Below are 15606 nucleotides of genomic sequence, written 5' to 3' on the forward strand. Positions count from 1 at the left end.
CAAAGCAAGGACAGAAGTCTCCACGCAATGCCCTCCCTGCTCCTCGCAGAGTCCCAGCCTGAAATGAACCTGAGTTGAGAAAGGGAGAAGTGAAACAAATAAAATCCCAATGTAGACTATTTCACTAAAATGGGCATTTTAGTTATGTAAATAAGACCAAAACCGTTACTAAAGGTGACTGGAGGATTTTTTTATTACCCTTTAAGAGTGATCAGAAAAGCTATGACCCTTTCTCAATATTTTATCCAAGGAGAGGGGAAGAAAGAGACTATAGAATGGATTTTAAAAGATAGTGAAATGAATTTGAAAATGAATTTGCATTATGTTTGCATCCTATCAATTTCTGCTAGTTCAGCGTACCAGTTAGCTAGTCTTAACTCACTTATTTTCAAACTTTGTTTACTAATACATACATTTAAAATTATGAATATTTCTCAGTACTATGTTGACTATATTCCACATATTATTGTAATTAGTGCTTTCACTTTCATTCATTATAAAGGATATAAATTATAATTTATAATTTGAATTTTAGTTTTATCTGAAGGGCATTTAAAAATTTTCCAAATGCATGATTTCTTTTGCTACTTTTTGTTGTTAGTTTCTAATTCTACTGCAATTTGGTAAGAAAATTTGTCCTGTGTGATTTCTTTTTTCTTTTTTTAAACTTTGGGTTTATTTATTTAATTAATTTATTTATTTATGGCTGTGTTGGGTCTTCGTTTCTGTGCAAGGGCTTTCTCTAGTTGTGGCAACTGGGGGCCACTCTTCATCGCGGTGCGCGGGCCTCTCATTATCGCGGCCTCTCTTGTTGCGGAGCACAGGCTCCAGACGCGCAGGCTCAGTAATTGTGGCTCACATGCCTAGTTGCTCCGCGGCATGTGGGATCTTCCCAGACCAGGGCTCGAACCCGTGTCCCCTGCATTGGCAGGCAGATTCTCAACCACTGCGCCACCAGGGAAGCCCGTGATTTCTTTTTTGAATAATGAAGATTTTTCTATGTGGGCAGAGATTTTTATTTGAGGGCTTCAATCCAGCATCAAGGGAGCAGTTCCCATGCCTTATAAAATCTCCCTTTCATAATTTTATTTTCTGAATCCCTTGATTCAGGAACCTCAGGATCCAAATTCATGCCAGTACATGTTGGCTAGGTCCTGTATCTCCTTCAGAGTTTAATCCCTTTCCTTGCATAGCATGCCCCACTTCCCTGGTGTGTTACATTGTGTTGTGACTTGACCCTAGTTATTGGCCTGTAGACTAAGAAGGATGGTGGGAGGAAAGATTCTGAGTGGGATGGGTACTGTCTTGCAAGACTGAAGCCTCAGTATCATCTCCAAGCAATGGAGGTGTTACAGCCTTTAATAGGAGAGGTGCGCCACTTCTACAGGCCCAGATGGTTCAGGGAAATCTGGGGTTTCAAGTTTCTCCAGTGCATCAACCAAGATAGTTCCATCCCAAGACTTGGGGGTCCCATTCCTTCTACCAAAGGCGCTACCTTGGTATAGCAGGCTTTCTAGGATTGAGAATTCACTTTTTTTAATGCAACTAGATATCTTTATAATCAAGTCTTGATTCACAGCTCTTTCCGCTGTCCTGCTGCAGAGGCGAGAGTCTCTTCAAAAGCTACCAAGGAGACCCACCAGCTTTTTCACTTTGCCTTAAACTGGTGATTAATCATCCTTGGCCTTTTATTTTCTTTTTTCCAGTGGCTGGTTGCACTCAACAAAATCCATCTGATTTCATTGTTGTTATAATTATGATTTCCCCCAAACCTTTCAAAGATTTGAGACATTGCACCCATCAATGTTCTTCCTCCTACTGTGATCCAACCTCAGTTCATCAGTAGTGAAATTTTAGCAACTATACTCTGTGGTAGCTAGTTTCCTAACATGGTCCCAGTTTTACTGTATCCTACATGTAAATGTCATACATCCCCTTTTCTTTCCCCATGGATCTGGCCAAAATGAAACAATTTGTAATCATAATATGGTGCCATGGTATGGCAGGAGCTACCATACTCCATTCACTACCAATAATGGAGTCTTTATTGTTAGCCAGCTGGTGAGTGATTTGGCTCCAAAATTCCATCCTTAAAGTCTGCTTCCTTGGACCACTTGTCACCAACTGTCTGAAATCAAGTCCCCTTAGAAACATTTGTTGAGATAGAGAAGACAAAAGGTGTGTACGCACAAAGTTTATTGGGGAGCAATCAGGAACAATGCCTGCAAGGGAGTAAGGGAAGGATTGGGCAGAAGGAGAGGTTGAACTGTGGTACATTTCTCCCAGAGGTTTCAGCCAATCCCACAGGGACTCTGGAGATGGGATGGGCCTTTAGAGTTGTCCTGAATTGAGGCAAGAAGTCTAAGATGAGTAATTGGATGCAAGCTGCCCCCGGGGAGCAGGGAGGGGGCTAACTTGAGTGAGGCATCCTTGACAGTACACTACAACATCCACTATAGTGCCATTTAAAATATTTTGTAACTGTTTTGTTTTTTTTTTACCCCTCTGCCTTTTGTCTATCAGACTTTCTTTGTCCTATTTCCTCTCCCCACCTTGTTGTTTGAAAGCTATAAACACTTTTTATTCCTCTCACTGTTATCCTTACATTTTTGAATGTATACTTAACCTTATAACTTTCTATCAATGTCTATATTTAATCAGAATATCTCTAATTTGCCTGGAAGGGATGGGATTAGTAATCTACTTTTATGTGTTTTCTGATCCTAGCCTCTCTCCTCTGCTGCCTCTGTAGAATAATATATTATACTAATCCACATCATTATATTGTGCACTAATAATTTTTAAAACTTTAGTTTTTTCTTCAGTTAGCACTCATATTCTATATCACTCGCTTTCTTGCACATATTAAAGGTTTTACTGCAGTTAATACTATGGTGATTATATCTGAGAGAATTGAAAGGGTGATATATTTTCCTAGTCCCTTAATATTTGAAAATGTTATTTTGATTTATTTGAAATGGTAGTTGCTTGGGCATAACATATAGGTTCAAAATCAGTTTTTCCCTTGAACTTTGAAGTGGTTGCTTCATTGTCTTCTAGCATCCAGTGTTACTGATGAGAAGTGTGATGAAATTCTGACTGTTGTTTCTTTGTAGGTAACCGGGTTCTTCTTTCCAGAAACTTCAGTGTTCTTAAATGGCACCAAGATATATCTTGATGTGGGTCATTTACCTTTACTTTTTTCTTCCAGAATTCCAAATAAATGAAATCATACAATACATACTCTTGGAGGTCTGACTTCTTTTATTCAGCTTAGTGTTTTTGAGGCTCATCCATGTTTCTGTGTATTTTAGTAGTTTATTCTTTTTATTGCTGAGTAGTAAAGTTTAATTTGTTTTTCTTTTCTAGTTGTTTGTTGCCATTATATAGAAATATAATTTTTGAATTGAATTTGGCACATTGCCTTTGTATTCAGTGACTATAAAGTCATTACTTCTAAGAATTCATTTATAGATTATTTTGGATTTTCAACATAAGCAATTTTATCATCTGTAAATAATGACAGATTCTTTTCAATACTTACTCCTTTTAGGTTTTTTTTTTTTAATCTTGCCTTATTACATTGGTTAAGACCTCCTGTACAATACTGAGTAAAAGTAGGAGTGGTGGTAGAGAGCATGCTTTCACCATTTCTGATCTCAGAAGGAAATTTCTCAGCATTTCACCATTATGATTTTTTGCTGCAGATTCTATCTTAGTTTTTTAAAATATCTTTTTGGTTTTTATAATTAACAGACTTGACTTTTATCATTTTTTTCTGCATCTAATGAGATGGCCACATGATTTTTCTTCCTCTATCTCTTTCTCTTTTGAGGCCAGGATAAGCTGGTTTATATTATAGGGAAAAAATTTTAAGGCCAGTATTACTCATGAGCTAATTTTTTTTAAATTAAGCAATACATAAAAATTATACTATATCATGACACAGTTGGGTTTATTCTAAAATAAACCATATATTTCACCCATATTAGCAGATAGAAGAAGAAAAATCTCCAAAATATACAAATAGCTCATGCAGCTTAATAACAAAAAAATGAACAACCTAATCAAAATATGGGTGGAAGATCTAAATAGACATTTCTCCAAAGAAGACATGCAGATGGCCAAAAAGCACATGAAAAGATGCTCAACATCACTAATTATTAGAGAAATGCAAATCAAAACTCACACTGGTCAGAATAGACATCATCAAAAAAATCTACAAACAATGAATGCTGGAGAGGGTGTGGAGAAAAGGGAGCTCTTCTACACAGTTGGTGGGAATGTAAATTGGTACAGCCACTATGGAGAACAGTATGGAGGTTCCTTAAAAAACTAAAAATAGAGCTACCATATGGTCCCCCAATCCCACTCCTCGGCATATACCCAGAGAAAACCATAATTCGAAAAGATACATGCACCCATATGTTCAGTTCAGCACTATTTACAATAGCCAGGACATGGAAGCAACCTAAATGTCCATTGACAGAGGAATGGATAAAGAAGATGTGGTACATACACTTCTCAGGCATAAAAAAAAACAAAATAATGCCATTTGCAGCAACATGGATGGACTTAGAGATTGTCATACTGAGAAGGACAAATATCATATGATATTGCTTATATGTGGGATCTAAAAAATGGTACAAATGAATTTATCTACAAAACAGAAATAGAGTCACAAATGTAGAAAACAATCTTATGGTTACCAGGGGGAAAGGCAGGGAGGGATAAATTGGGAGATTAGGATTGACATATACACACTACTATATATAAAATAGGTAACTAATTAGGACCTACTGTGTAGCACAGGGAACTCTACTCAATACTCTAATGACCTATATGGGAAAAGAATCTAAAAAAGGAGTGGATATATGTATATGTATAACTGATTCACTTTGCTGTACAGCAGAAAATAACACAACATTGTAAATCAACTATACTCCAATAAAAATTTTTTAAAAAATCTTTAGTCTTAGGTAGGCCCTGTGTCCCTGGATCTTGGGGATGTGACCTATTTAGAGCTCTTTCCTTTCCACCATTTGTAGTTCTGTTTTCGGGACATATTCCTGCCTTTCTCTTTAGCATAGAGGGATTTTTCCTGTTCCCTTTCCCCATCTGCTGTGGGCTTATGCCAGTGACACTGTTTGTTGTAGGCACAGTAGCTACTGTTCTTCTTCTCCAGGTTTGCACTATCAAGCATGCTTTTTCAGGACTTTCAACCATCTTTTGTTGTGTGCCCAGTAGAGTTTGTGGAGAAAAACCTGCAAGAAGGTGCGAACTCTTCCTCTATATGTGGCTCCCAGGCTCACATTCTTTTGTTAACCCACATTCAATATCCCCCAATTTGTTAGTCTTCATATCAAATTCTTATTGGTATGTGGCTGTGTTTGCTGCAGGTAAGCAACTGACATCTTTCCTTGTGAACACTCGTCTCTCCTTAGATTTTAGACTACTTAGTTGTCCTGTGACCCCAGTTCTCTGAAGCGTTCAAGGAAATCTTGACTTTGCATTTTGGCTTTTAATTGTATTATAAGGGTTAAAGCAATGTTTTTTGTAGTGCTCTACATCCTGAGCAGAAACCAGAAATCTTTTTTTAGTTTTTTAAATTGATTTCTAAGAATTCTTCATATATTTTAGTTACATATTCTTTGTCAGATATTTCTGTTGAAAATATTTACTCCCAGTTTGTGGCTTGTGTTTCTACTTTCTTAACTGTGTCTCTTGCTGTACTTAAGTTTTAAAATTTGATAAATTCCAATTTTTAATTTTTTTATGTTTAGAGCTCACTTTGTCCTAAGACATTTTTATCTACTGTAAGTTCCTGAAGATATGATTTAGTCTTTAATTTTAAAAGTATTACTGTAGTTTTAGCTTATATGCATAGGTTTATGATCCGTCTTAAATTAATTTTTGTTTGTGGTACAAGGAAAATTTTGAGGTTCATTTTTACCTATATATCCAGTTGTTCTAGTACTATTTATTGAAAAGACTTTTGTTTGCCCATGAAATTGCTTTGTTAATTTTTTCAAAGATTAATTGACCACGTGTATCATTTTACTTCTAAACTCTATTCTTTTCCATTGACCTATTCTTTCTTTCCTTACACCAATGCCACACTGTCTTTATTTCTGTAGCTTTATTGTAAATTTTGAAATCAGATATAATGAGACCTCCAACTTTGTTCTTTTTTAGGATTGTTTTTATATTCCAGGTATTTTATATTTCTTTACACATTTTAGAATAAACTTTTCCATTTCTCCAAACAAAGCCTACTAGCATTAGTCCACATCTCAATTAGGGGAAAATCGATTTGTTAACAATATTGAAACTTCAATCAATGAACATGGTATATCTTTCCATTTATTTCTCTTAGCAATATATGATGGTTTTCACTGTAAAAGATTTGAATACCTTCTGTTGAATCGATTCCTAATATTTTATGCTTGTTTTATTATATTGTAAATCAGTGGTCCCCAACCTTTTTGGCACCAGGGACCAGTTTCATGGAAGACAATTTTTCCACGGACGGGGGTGGGGGGGGATGGTTCAGGTGGTAATGCGAGTGGTGGGGAGTGGCAGATGAAGCTTTGCTCACTCGTTCACCTCTCACCTCCTGCTGTGCGTCCTGGTTCCTCACAGGCCATGGACCAATACCAGTCTGCGGCCCATGGGTTGAGGACCCCTGTTGTGAATGAAATATTTTTATTGCATTTCCAGTTGTTTCCTGCAGCATGTAGAAATATAGTTGATTATTTTATTTTGACCTTGTACCCTGTGACCTTGCCAAATTCACTTATTAATATTAGGAACCTAAGTCAAATCCTAGGATTTTCTATGTAAAAATCGAGTCATTTATAAATGGGAACAGTTTAATGTCTTCCTTTTCAATATTTATGGACTTTTAATTTTACCTAAAAGAATTGCTGGTGCTACTGTTACAGTTTTTATTTGGCTTTATTGAGATACAATTTGCATACAATAAAATCCATTATTTTTAAAAGTATAATTGAAGAGTTTTGACAAATGCATGAAATCATGTAACAACCATCAAACTCAAGATGCAGAACTTTCTGTGACCACCCAAATCCCCCCAAACCCATATTCAGTCAATCCTCTACCCTTCCTTAGCCCCTGAGAACCACCAGTCTGCATTCTGTCACTTCATTTTGCCTTTTCTTGAATATTATTTAGAAGGAATTATATGTAGTATTTTGTATTTTACCTCTACATATATTATAAACCACAAAATTCAGTGTTATAATTTTTGCCTTAAACCATGAGTTGTCTTCTAAATAAGAGAAGAATATGAAATACAGCCTTTTTTATTTACCCATATATCCCATTTTTGCTGTCTTTTTTTTTTTTTTTTTTGGTATGTCTGAGTTTCCATCTTGTTTATTTCCCTTCAGCCTAAAAATATTCCTTTGGTATGGAATTCTGGATCTAATGTTTTTTTTTTTCTTCTTTCTTTCAGTAGTTAAATATCTTCAAAGTTATAAAACTTTAGAGATATAATTCCATTGTTTTTTGTCCTACAGTATTTTTGATGAGGCATCATCTGTCATTTGTATTACTTTCCTTTATATATAATATATTCCCCCTCCCCCCTCTTTCTCTCTCTCAGAAGGGGATGCTTTCAGAACTTTTTAAGAAATCTATTGTTGGGAGCATTTGACTTAGATGGACCTATGTGTGATTTTATTTCTATTTATTCTGTTTGGGTTTCTGTGATTCTTGAATCTGTAAGTTGATGTCATTTACCTAATTTGAGAACATTTCAACTATTATTTTTTCAAATAAATTTTCTGCCCGAATCTTTCACCTTTCCTCCTGGAAATTCAGTTACATGTAAGATATATTGATATTGTCCAAAAATTCACTGAGAATTGCTCATTTTTAAAAAAATATTTTTTCTTTTTGTTCTCTAGATTGGATAATTTCTGTTTTTATTAGTTCTCTATTGATTCATAACAAATTACTCCAAAATTCAGTGACTTATAGCAGCAATAATCATTTAGCTCTCACAGTTTCTATGAATTCAGAATTCAGAATTCTGAATCATCTGAAATTCTGAATTGTTGGGTGGTTTCAGCTGAGGTCTCTCATGAAGTTACAGTCCAATGTTGGCTGGAGATGCAGTCATTTGAGGGCTTGATTGGGGTTGGGGAATCTACTTCAGTTGTGGCTTACTCTCATGCAAGCTGGTTCTTCTCCCCATCAGCATCTCCACGGAGCTGCTTGAGTATCCTCATGTCATGGCTTCCATCAGAATAAGCAATCCAAGAGATCAGGGCAGAATCTGCAATGCTTTTATGACCTTGGAAATCACACACCTTCATTTCCACCATATTCTATTTGTCACATAAGTCAACCCTAATTTAATGTGATAGGTAACCTCAGAAGAGCATGAATACTAAGAAGTGAAAATCAGTGGGGATGATCTTGGAGGTTGGATACCATATTCTGTTTTCAAGTTCACCCACCCTTTCTCCTGCAATCTGCACACTTCTGTAAACCCTTTGAGTGATTTTCTCCCCCAAATTTCAGGTAGTTTGCTTATTCAGTTCTTAAATTTCTAATTGTTTCTTTTGAATCACTTTCATACCTCTGATAGGAATACCCATCTGTACACTAATTATGACTGTCTTTTCCTTTAATTATTTGAACATATTTATAATAGCAGTTTAAAATAATTTGTCCATGAATATCGACCTATGAGTCACCTTGGGGTTGGTTTCTATTGACTGATTTTTCTTTTGACTATGGTTTACATTTTCCTACCACTTCATGTATCTAGTCTTTGTGTGTGTGTGTTTGTGCATGCGTGTGTGTAGACTGGATTGTCAGTGACTCCTTGGAGAGATTCTGGATTCCATTATCTTTTTCTTGAAGAGATTTTTTTTCTTCTAACCCACAGTTAAATTTGATGGGACTCATACTTCAAACCATGTCTCCCCTGTGGTGAAGAACAGCTAAAATTTCTTCTCAGTGTTTTCAACCTTCCAGTTATTGCTTTGTCCTTTTTGCTGGGTTCCTCAGAATTTCCCACACATATATGTAGCTCAGAGATTAGCCTATTATTTGAGCACATTTTACATGTAGATTTTTGGATTCTTCCACTGTGGTCCCTTCTTTCTGGAATTTCCTCCTCAATTTTTATCCTCTCTGCCAGGCTTGAATTCTGTTTTCTGACACCTCAAGCTACTAAGAGTTGTGCTGCCTGCAGAGTCCTCAGAGGAAAAGCTGAATAAATGTGCATCTTATTCAGAAGAGTTCCTTTCTTTCATGGGTTGCATCATTTCCAGTTTTCTGCTTTTGGTGGTTCTTTCTGCACATTTAAATAACTGTTTTTATACTTAGTTCAGAGATTATAATTGTCATATTCAGGAAGGTTAGTCATACCAGCTACTTTGCCATACCAGAATGGAAACTTGTCCATTTATATTTGAGTGAGACATAAAATAGCTCGTTAGTAGCTTTGGGTTCCTGATCCTGTTTAATGATGGGCTTCACTGTATGGTGTTAACAAAAGCCAAGTTCCTTTGTTGGCGGGGGCAGTATCCTAATTGTCAGTATCCACAGATCCCCCTCCCCTTGGATTGTTTAGTTTTCTCATTGAGGAATCCTCCAATTTCTGCATGGCTGAGATTGTGATAGATACAAGCCTATTTTTCAGCATCTTGGGAGTCTGTTGGACCTGGAAGTCTCACTGTTTATTATGTAGAGTTTCATGAATCCCTCTGTGTTTAATACATTTGTAGCTATACCTTGTGATCTAAGACATACTTCATTTTTTGTTCAAAATTTCCAAAGATTAAATGTGCTCTCTTTTCGAAGAGCTTAGGAAGTGTGTTTTTTGGCTGTGAATGATAGAAGAAGAAATGTAGGGGCCTAAGAGCTTCTTATAAAAAAACACTGAACCAATGTCTTATCCTCACTCCACTTTTAGAAAGATCTGGTATTCTAATTCCTGAGCATTTCTGGAATTCTGTGGTAAGAATTATATTTCTTCATATTGGCTTCTCCCATTGCAAATCTGGGTTTCATGTCTACCCAGTCTTCTGAGTGAGTGACCATTTGTTCATTTGTTCCAAGATTTTAAGTTTTAGTTGACATTCTTTCTTTCTTTCTTTTTGTGGATATATGCATTTGTTTCTTTTCTGTCGTTTTAGGTGATATTTCATAATGAGTGACAATAAATTGCATAGATTCTATTCCTGTTCCATCTGTTTTAAAATACATTTTTTCATCTTCAGTTTTTAAATAAACTACATTCATGAAACCAAATACCCTCTTTTTAAGCTGCAGCTAATAACACTTTTACAAAAGTCCGTTGTGAAAAGCATAGGTGTCAAATAACTAAACCAATGTTGAATGTAAATATCAATTCTACTATCACCTCTGTGTCATGAAATTGTGTTTCTCTAGCTATTGTTCCCTAAAATAGCAGGAGAAAAAAAGGCTTACCATCTCTTTCAGTGTAATATGCTTGCTTTCAACTCATGAGTTGAAAAGAATTGTGAATAAAAGAATTGCTCACAACAGACAAGTATCTACATGCAGTGCTGCCACTTCAGGACTTACCTCAAAAAGGTGTAAATAAAAGTGGCCTAGCCACTACTTTATGCCCATCCCACCACCAGTCAGTGCCAAGGGAAACTGATTTAGTAAGAACTAGAATTTACTTTCAAGAGCTTCATCAGCTTGCTTTGCTTGTGTACTTGGTTTTCTAACGTGAAGATTAGTGAATTCATTCTCTGAAAAGTAACAAGTCGTGAGCATTTTGTCTTTCACCATATAATTCAGTATTAATTGAATTTGTATGAATCTACATGTACTTGCTATTTTTAGGCCATTCGTAAACTGATCATATGCTAATCTTCATAAAATTACCTGTGAAGAATAGTTTCTATATAGTTTATTTTTCATTTCCTATCAAGTAAGGGTCAATTCCTATCATTAATTGGTTAGATTTGGAGGGTTTTGTTTTTGCTTTTTTTGGTTTTGCCTTGTTTTTGGTAGTTCACCAATATAGCACAAAAGCTCTTAAGGGTAAAAAATTAATCAGTAATAGAGGAAACTATTGGACTGTGTTTACTGGTGTAATCAGGAATGGGGATACACTAGGAAGAGTTTAATGCATGTTGCAGGAAAGTCAGAAAAGAAAAAAAAAAAAAGACTAAAAGTAATACCTGTGAAGTAAGATTAAATAAAGGGCTTAAAGTTATTTAGCCAGAAATGAGATATGATGTAATGTCTTTATATATACAAAGATTTATTACAGAATATAATGACTAATTATTGTTCATTTCTGCTGAAATCTAAAAAAAGTTCAAGGGTAGAAATATAAATGATATAGGTTTAACCAATACTTAGAAGGATAGCCTAAAGGTTGATGGGCAGACATTAGAATGCTCGTGATGGGACACATTTCTTGGGAAGAGGAAAGAGCTTTAAATGTAGCAATCTTCTCTGTCATGAATGATGACAAGTCCTGCGTTAAGGCAGAGGGCTGGACTAGTTGGCTTCCATAGGGCCCTTCCAAACCTGTAATTCTCTGTGTCACTTCTGTTGCTAGCCTTCAGAAGCTGGGAGTCAACCAGACATAGCAAATACCTGCCCTTTCAGGGGCTCCAGAAGTGCCACAGGAGGCAGTGCCAACAGCAGCACGACAGCACCTATTACAACTGAAGACTTCATTCAAAGGTGAGTCAGGTCACCGTGGACCCAGGCACTTCCCTTTCCTCCAGCTTTCACTGGCTCTGGGCATAGGAGCCCTGGAGGATCGCGACCAGAGGACACCCTTCCCAGCTGTCAGTATAACCTTTGACAGAGGGAGGAACAAGGGATGGCAGGTTAGCTGGTGCTGGGTGGGAGGGGCTCGCCACCTAGACGCGCTCAAGGAGAGATGAGTTGCGCCAACAGCCAGGTCCCTTTCTCACCATCCTGCTGGCCACCCGGACCCATGTGCTCCCAGAGCGCGCTGGGCGCTCAACACCCGGAGCGATTGTCCCTGTGCGCTCGGTCTCTTCCAGGCACCCGATTCCAGCGGGAGGTAGCGTGGGATGATGCTTTGGCCCTTGTGCCTTCCCCAGTCTCCAGCATCCGGAGGCGCCCTAGCCGGCTCCACCGCAGCCACTGCCAGAGAGGAAGAAAGGAAAAAAAGGGAGGGGGGTTGGAAAGGCTCGGTGGAGGGAGGTGGGGAGGGAAGGACCGAAGGGGGAGGGAACCGCTCTCCTTTGCAGTGCCTCCGCCTCCTCTCTCTCGCCAGCGGCGACTGGGGTTCTCCCTCCACACCGTCTCCCAGTTCCTCGCCCCCTTCTCCGCCCACCCTCCTGCCAGAGCGTGCAGATAGGGAACCGCAGCCCGAGCGCGGCTGAGGGCGCCGGGGGAGGCGGCCGTGGGTGTGTGCGTGTGTTTGAAGGACGCCACCTCTCGCTCCTGCGTTCGCAGGCGGTGACTGGCGGCGGGGCTTCTCGCTCCGGCAACGGTGGCGACCGCGGCGGCGGCTTCCGGAGTCCCGCCGCGAAGATGCTCAAAGTCACGGTGCCCTCGTGCTCCGCCTCGTCCTGCTCTTCGGTCACCGCCAGTGTGGCCCCGGGGGCCGGGAGCCTCGTCCCGGATTACTGGATCGACGGCTCCAACAGGGATGCTTTGAACGATTTCTTCGAGGTGGAGTCGGAGCTGGGACGGTAAGGCGGAGGGGGGCGGGGTGGCGAGCTGGGGCGTTGGGGGGCGCCCTGGACCTGGTGGAGCCGGGCGCCCTGTGCGCGGGCTCGGGCTTCTGGGGAAGCCCGCGGCGCGCAGCGGGCGCTCTCCCTCTCGCAGCGACAGCTCCCGAGGATGCGGGAGCCGGCCTCCCTGCCCTTCGGTTTCTACCCGCTCTGGGAGAGAGCTCAGCACCATGCAAGTGCAAGTCGGGTCTCCCCGGGAGCGCCCAGGCCGGTGCAGCTGCTAGCAGCAGCCCGACTCTCTCCCACTCTCCCTCCTCCTCACCGGCTGCCACTTCCCTTGCGTGACAGCTCCCACCGCACGTGGGCCCTGCTTTCCCAACTGGTGTCTTCGCTCACGATTATATCTTGCCAGAGGGTCCTGTTTGTCTAGTTATTTTTTTGGGTTGGGGGGCGGAGGGAGCCTCTCCAAATCATGACAGAATTATTAAATTAGATTCTTTCTCTTTCCCCTCATCAAGCTCTTCAAAGCAAGTGGCACTAGAAATTAAACTTAAACACTAGCTTCCCTGCAGAGTCTGCTCAGGAGTGAAGGGGAAATGAATCATTTAAGAGAGTTGAAGGCAGAATAATGAACTAGTGTGGCTTTAAAGAAAAAGCAGCACATGGGGTGGTAATTAGGGAGAAGAGTTCTGCGGCTCTTCTTTCATGTGCTGGAGTGATTTGTTTAAATTATGTATGCAGAAAACCACCTCCCTGGGGTTGTAGAAATGTTCCTCATCCCTTCTCTGAAGATCCAAACAGGTAGTGGTTTTGCCATGTGAATGATGCCATATGTTCTCATATTTTTATCCATTGAAAAATATTTTTCCCTTCCTTCCTTTTTCCTTTTCTCCTTTCTGCTATCCATAGGTAAGGGACTTCTTTTCAACACTCATTTTAGAACCAGGCCCTTTATTATAGGAAATCTAAAGATGTAATTTCAGCGTTTAACAAGTTGAAGCTTCTGTACTTACTATTTCTTTGCAATTTTATTTTCCATTCTTTTTTTGCTGGAAACAGTTTAGCTAACAACCATTTTCTTTTTTATGTCGTTGGAGACTACAGTGTGGGATTCTGGATGTTGGTACATAGTGGGACTGTGTACGGTCCACTTTTCCCCTCCGAATTGCCACTACTATTAATGGCTCACTGAGTGCAGAAGGTGTGGAAGAAAAGCAAAACTTCTGAATGAAAATTTAGGAGTTGCCACTGTTTTAAAATGTTTCAGAATATTTGAGCATTGAATAATGCATACATAAACATCCTGTTCTGATCAAGTTTTTCAATGTTCATCTGAAGATCTGCTGTAGTATGCATCCCCTAGTAGGTTGAAAATGAAATATCTCCTTCTGTAAGGTTTGAAGCCTACATAATTGTATGATGAGCTGCAGTGGAACAGTGTAAACTTCTGATTAAAGTGATAATCTACTTAAAATTGGTGAGTTTTAGAAACTGCCACCTAGTAGAGGAAGTGCCTGATGGCGCTCCAGGGACTGTCTCAACACCAAATCTAACTGCTTTCTGAGTAACGTTTACCTTAGATGCTCCTAATTGGCTATGACTTACCATCAGCACACGTTATCTTTATGATTAAGCTTTGCCCTCAGGAAGCTCAAGAAATTTCCTTTAATGTAAGGAATGGGAAAATGGGTAGAAAAATAAATAAACTACAAATTGTGTATATGTACAAGATGGTAGACTTCATAGGGAAAACCTAAGGAATTTGGAGTTTATTATACTTTTTAAAACAGCTTGTTATATTTTGTACTAAATTTTGGAGCGTGAATATAAATCAATTATATATTGCTAAGACTCTCACTCTGCTAGCTAATCATTTGATTACCATGAAAATCACAGAATTAAAATATTTTGAGAAGAGATTTAAAATTGTTACTTCTGTCCTCTTTTTCAGTATTCATGTATATTAGGTAAGTTCTCTGTAGATGGCAGAATTGGTGAGGTGCATACTTACTCCATTTGGTTGAGACTTTGAGAAATTTTATCACTTCATGGTCAAAGTTGTTTTTTTTCAACAAAATAAACCTAAAACATAAAGCAACTCTGTTACAAATATAATTAGTAAGAATCTATAAAGCCAGAGAATGCAACAGAATTATAATTGTAGATATTGACTGAGTGACAAGTTTTCTTCCTCACAAGTGATAAAGTTGAGGCTCAGTCGATTGGTTTCAAATCTTTACTCTCTTTACTCCCAGTCTTGGGCCAAGTCTGCCTGCCAGTGGTGACTCTAAAGCCAAAACACTTAATTCATTAGTGACACAGTTGTTATTAAGAGTAAGAGAACAATGCCCCTAGTGTTGTGTGGCGCCTTTGTGGTTAGTTCCAGGATATAGACAGTTCCCTCCAGATCAAGTATAGATTAAGTTATAGAGTAATCTATTACAATTACATGTTGTAAGGTAGTGACTCCTGAATTCAGGAAAATTGGACAAATGACCATTAGGGCAACATAGCTTGAGGATGTATTTGGGGATTTCAGGGAACAAAATTCCCAAAGCTGTAACCACTTGAATCCCCTGGATGGTACTGACAGCACCAATCCACATATAGCCATTCAGACCAGGGTAGATGTGATAGCTTTCTTTTTTCAGGATGAGGGTGAGGCAGGGGCTGAAGCAGGGGCTGAAGCAGGGGCCGAAGGGTTTTGAAAGGAATTATCTAAGAGTTTCAGGCAAACTAATTTATTTCCCCAAAAACCACATTTGAAAATACTGCTGTGTTTATAAAATTTGTTTAAAAGTTTACAAAAATCAAGTTTACAACAAATTCAATTCTACTCAAAAAAATGAATTGGCCGTGATCCTGTTCAGGACTCCATATCGTAAAGAGTGGTTGGTCCTTTGCCCAGTGATTTGAGAAATTGGTGTTT

The 15606-nt window shown here is 38.9% G+C and overlaps 1 protein-coding gene across 6 annotated transcripts in view; it reads left to right on the forward strand.

Moving 5' to 3' along the window:
- The first annotated feature begins 12257 nt into the window (after window positions 1–12257).
- CAMK4 (calcium/calmodulin dependent protein kinase IV) overlaps window positions 12258–15606 on the forward strand; it is a 254678-nt gene continuing 251329 nt past the window's right edge. For all 6 annotated transcript variants that reach the window (XR_009007091.1, XR_009007092.1, XR_009007090.1 and 3 more), the window contains exon 1: window positions 12258–12695. Coding sequence is in view for 2 of the 6 variants with exons in the window: in XM_007192092.2 (XP_007192154.2) it covers window positions 12535–12695 (161 nt within the window). In the remaining 4 variants the exon portion in view is untranslated. The remainder of the gene's footprint in view (window positions 12696–15606) is intronic.

The sequence above is a fragment of the Balaenoptera acutorostrata genome, chromosome 2 (genome assembly GCF_949987535.1).
Source record: "Balaenoptera acutorostrata chromosome 2, mBalAcu1.1, whole genome shotgun sequence".
NCBI lineage: Eukaryota > Metazoa > Chordata > Mammalia > Artiodactyla > Balaenopteridae > Balaenoptera > Balaenoptera acutorostrata.